A 3,367-nucleotide genomic window follows, 5' to 3' on the forward strand; every position below is an offset into this window, starting at 1 on the left:
TTTTTTTTTTTTAAGGAATTTCTTTATAAAACCTTAAAACTTAATTCAGTTTCCAATGTATCAGAAGTTGTTATCACTGTTATGGATGCAGTGCAGGAAAACAAAAGGAGCATGAGAAATAATGCCAGCATGTTAGGGGGTTTGCATTTCTTTCCTTGCTACTCAGTATGTGGTCCTCATCCCCCAACCCCTGACCCCAGTAGCATCTGCATAATCAGGGAACCTGATAGAATTGCAGAATCTCAGTCTCCCCTCAACGGCCCCACAACAACTGTATTCTAACAAGATTTGCATGCACCTTAAAGTTAGAGAAGCACTGGGCTTCTTGGGAAGAATTAGTGTATACATCTATGATCCAATAATAGAATTTTGACTCTTCTGTAGCAGCTTTGATGGAAAATGAGACAAAAGAGAAATACACAATTCTAAATTTGCCTTCCCCTTTATTAATTAATGCCTTTCCCTTAAAACGAGCAAGTTTTTCTCCAGGGGAGGACTATTAGACTAATAGCACATTTCCTGCCTACCTCACTTCCATTTCCTGTGTTTCCTACCCAAAGAATAGTGCAATTTCTCTGGGTAGGAGAATATTTTAAATATTTTATTTGAAAGTCTTTTCTTATTTTTGAAACTAGATATCTCAGAAATAGAGTCAAACCGATCATTTTCTCCAGAGGAGAGACGTCAGCAGTATTCTGATTATGATTATCATTCCTCAAGTGAGAAGCTGAAGGAAAGGCCAAGGTAAGATGACATGCATTTTCCCTTGTACATGTCATTGTAAATATACACACATATGTATTTATGAAACTGTTATCTCTTGAGACATTAACATATGACATGTGCTTCAGTTCCAGAGAGGACACGCCGAGCAGATTGTCCAGGATGGGTGCGACACCCACTCCCTTTAAGTCTACAGGGGATATTGCAGGCACAGTTGTCCCAGAGACCAACAAGGAACCCAGATACCAAGAGGACCCACCAGGTAAGCCTTTAAGACCACTCAGTTTCAACAGTTGTGTTCAGAAGTATGTGCTCACACAGCCATAACAAAGAGTGAAATCTTGTCCTTTGCAGTCACATGGATGTAGCTGGAGGCCATTATCCTAAGCTAATTAACATGGGAACAGAAAACCACATAGCACATGTTCTCACTTTTAAATGGGAGCTAAACGTTGGGTACAAATGGACATAAAGGTGGCAATAACAGAAACTGGGGACTACTGGTGGTAAACTACTAAAGGAGGAGATGGAAAGGATTGAAAAACTATTAGGTACCATGCTCACACCTTGGTGGCAGGATCAGTTGTACCCCAAACCTCAGCATCATGCAGTATACCCATGTAACAGACCTGCACGTGCACCCCCTGAACCTAAAATAAAAGTTGAAATTATACATATATGTATACATACATGTATGTGTGTATATATGTGTATGTATACAGATATGTATGTACATGTATATGTGTATATATAAATAAGAGTGTACTTAATTCCAGAGGGTGGCTGAAAGGGAGGAGAGAAATAAAAAATTATATATGGAAGAGGCCCTCCTTTCTCTCTCTTTTGACATTGACAAAGTATAAAATAATAGCCTTGTCTAAATGCCATTAGAATTGGTCACACTTTGTCATGTTTGATGAGTTGAGGTCATTGTTTTCTCCCATCCTCGATCCTGACCTCTTCCCCCAACCCTTCCCCACCACCCTACAATTATCATCATAATTTTATATTCATAAATATTTAAGGGGAAACTATCATTATTATATGTTTTATAAGTTATTAAAAATTCTATGTTCTTGTACATGTGATTGTATACCCTGCATTTTAGAGGTTCATTTTTTATCTCTTGTATTTTGAGAAACCATTGGCACCTGCTAATGCTTCAGAGTTAAACTGCACCTTAGCAACTTCTTTTTGTTTATGATGACATATATGTGGCATAGATTTACATTTTTTTTGTGGATTTTGTGATTTTTCTATATAGAAACACACTCTTGTTAGTCCAGATTGATAACAATAGATATTTCTTAACCCACAGCTCCTCAACCAAAAGCAGCCCCAAGAACTTTTCTTCGTCCTAGTCCTGAAGATGAAGCAATATATGGGTATGTATTTCAGTCTCTCTTTGTTTTCCCTTCTTCCTTACAGCTCTTTCTCTGTAACTGAAATCCAGAAGAGTGGTTTTTTTTAGATGGTGATTTTTTTTTTTTTTTTGCCTAGATGGTGATTTTGTACATTATCAGCCACCTTTAACAAACCCCCATTAGTAGTGCTTATGAGAAAGAGGAATCATTTGTATGAACAGCAAAATGTAGAAGTGGGTGAACTTTGTGATGTTACTGTTGTCTGTTTATCTACCCATCTAGCTACCTTTCCAGAGTGTTACTCTGAATATTTGTGTTTGTCAGATAAATTCACTCCCAAATAGGTGAAGTATTCCTAAACTACGGTGCCCCATGGTGACTACACTAATGTGATGGACCCAGTGTCTGTCCGTGTCGGGGAGGGAGAAGGAGTGCTGCTGCGCTCTGCCCTTGATAATCAGAACCCCTAGTTCAGCAGGGTTCAAGGGCAGCAGCCTCCTGCATTAGGATACTGCTTCTTTGTACCCAGACTGTGTCTTTGACAAGAATGCAGTGCAAGCAGGCCTTCCTTTGGAAGAATTTTAGCCCTAACTCTGCCCTTTATTTGCTTTCTCATCTTGACTGCGTTGCCATAAAGATTCTGTAATTCTACATCTTCACCAGTAACAGGGACCTACTGATACTCATCTCATGGTCCCAAGAAAGATAAAATTGTAGGATATATGAGATATATGAGAAAAATGAAAGGGCTTTGTAAACTATAAATTACTGTATAGCTAGAAGAAATTAAATCTCTCATTTGCTAAATTTGTTCTCCCTTTTAAAAAATATCTCCCATCTTTCCTTTCTGAAACGGAACCTATTGCAGCCCTAATACCAAAATGGTAAGGTTCAAAAAGGGAGACAGCGTGGGCCTCCGGTTGGCTGGTGGCAATGATGTTGGGATATTTGTTGCTGGCATTCAAGAGGGGACCTCGGCAGAGCAGGAGGGCCTTCAAGAAGGAGACCAGATTCTGAAGGTAAGAACAGTCCAGCTCTGTTTCTAGAAGTTACTTGTAAGGGGTGTGCTTTTCTGGGTGTTCTTTCTGTAAGGGAAGAGAAAGTGGTTCAGCTGGTGAAATAGAGCAGCTGCGAGTTTGTTGATGCCCAGCGTTGAAGTCTCTGTATTCCTCAAATGGGTCCTGTCGGTCTTGGAACCCAGAACTCATCCATGTATCCGTGAGAAGTGATAGTGTTTCAGTTCTTGCCAAGATTTTATTAGTCTGATTAATGTGAAAACA

General features: G+C 39.4%; 1 protein-coding gene across 1 annotated transcript in view; it reads left to right on the forward strand.

Annotated features, from left to right (window-relative positions):
• Positions 1-3,367, forward strand: part of TJP2 (tight junction protein 2) — a 104,319-nt gene that overhangs the window by 73,266 nt on the left and 27,686 nt on the right. The window contains exons 9-12 of the mRNA XM_011970198.1: positions 636-744; positions 852-985; positions 2,042-2,108; positions 2,956-3,106. Of these exons, the coding sequence (XP_011825588.1) occupies positions 636-744; positions 852-985; positions 2,042-2,108; positions 2,956-3,106 (461 nt within the window). The remainder of the gene's footprint in view (positions 1-635; positions 745-851; positions 986-2,041; positions 2,109-2,955; positions 3,107-3,367) is intronic.

The sequence above is a fragment of the Mandrillus leucophaeus genome, unplaced genomic scaffold (genome assembly GCF_000951045.1).
Source record: "Mandrillus leucophaeus isolate KB7577 unplaced genomic scaffold, Mleu.le_1.0 Scaffold93, whole genome shotgun sequence".
NCBI lineage: Eukaryota > Metazoa > Chordata > Mammalia > Primates > Cercopithecidae > Mandrillus > Mandrillus leucophaeus.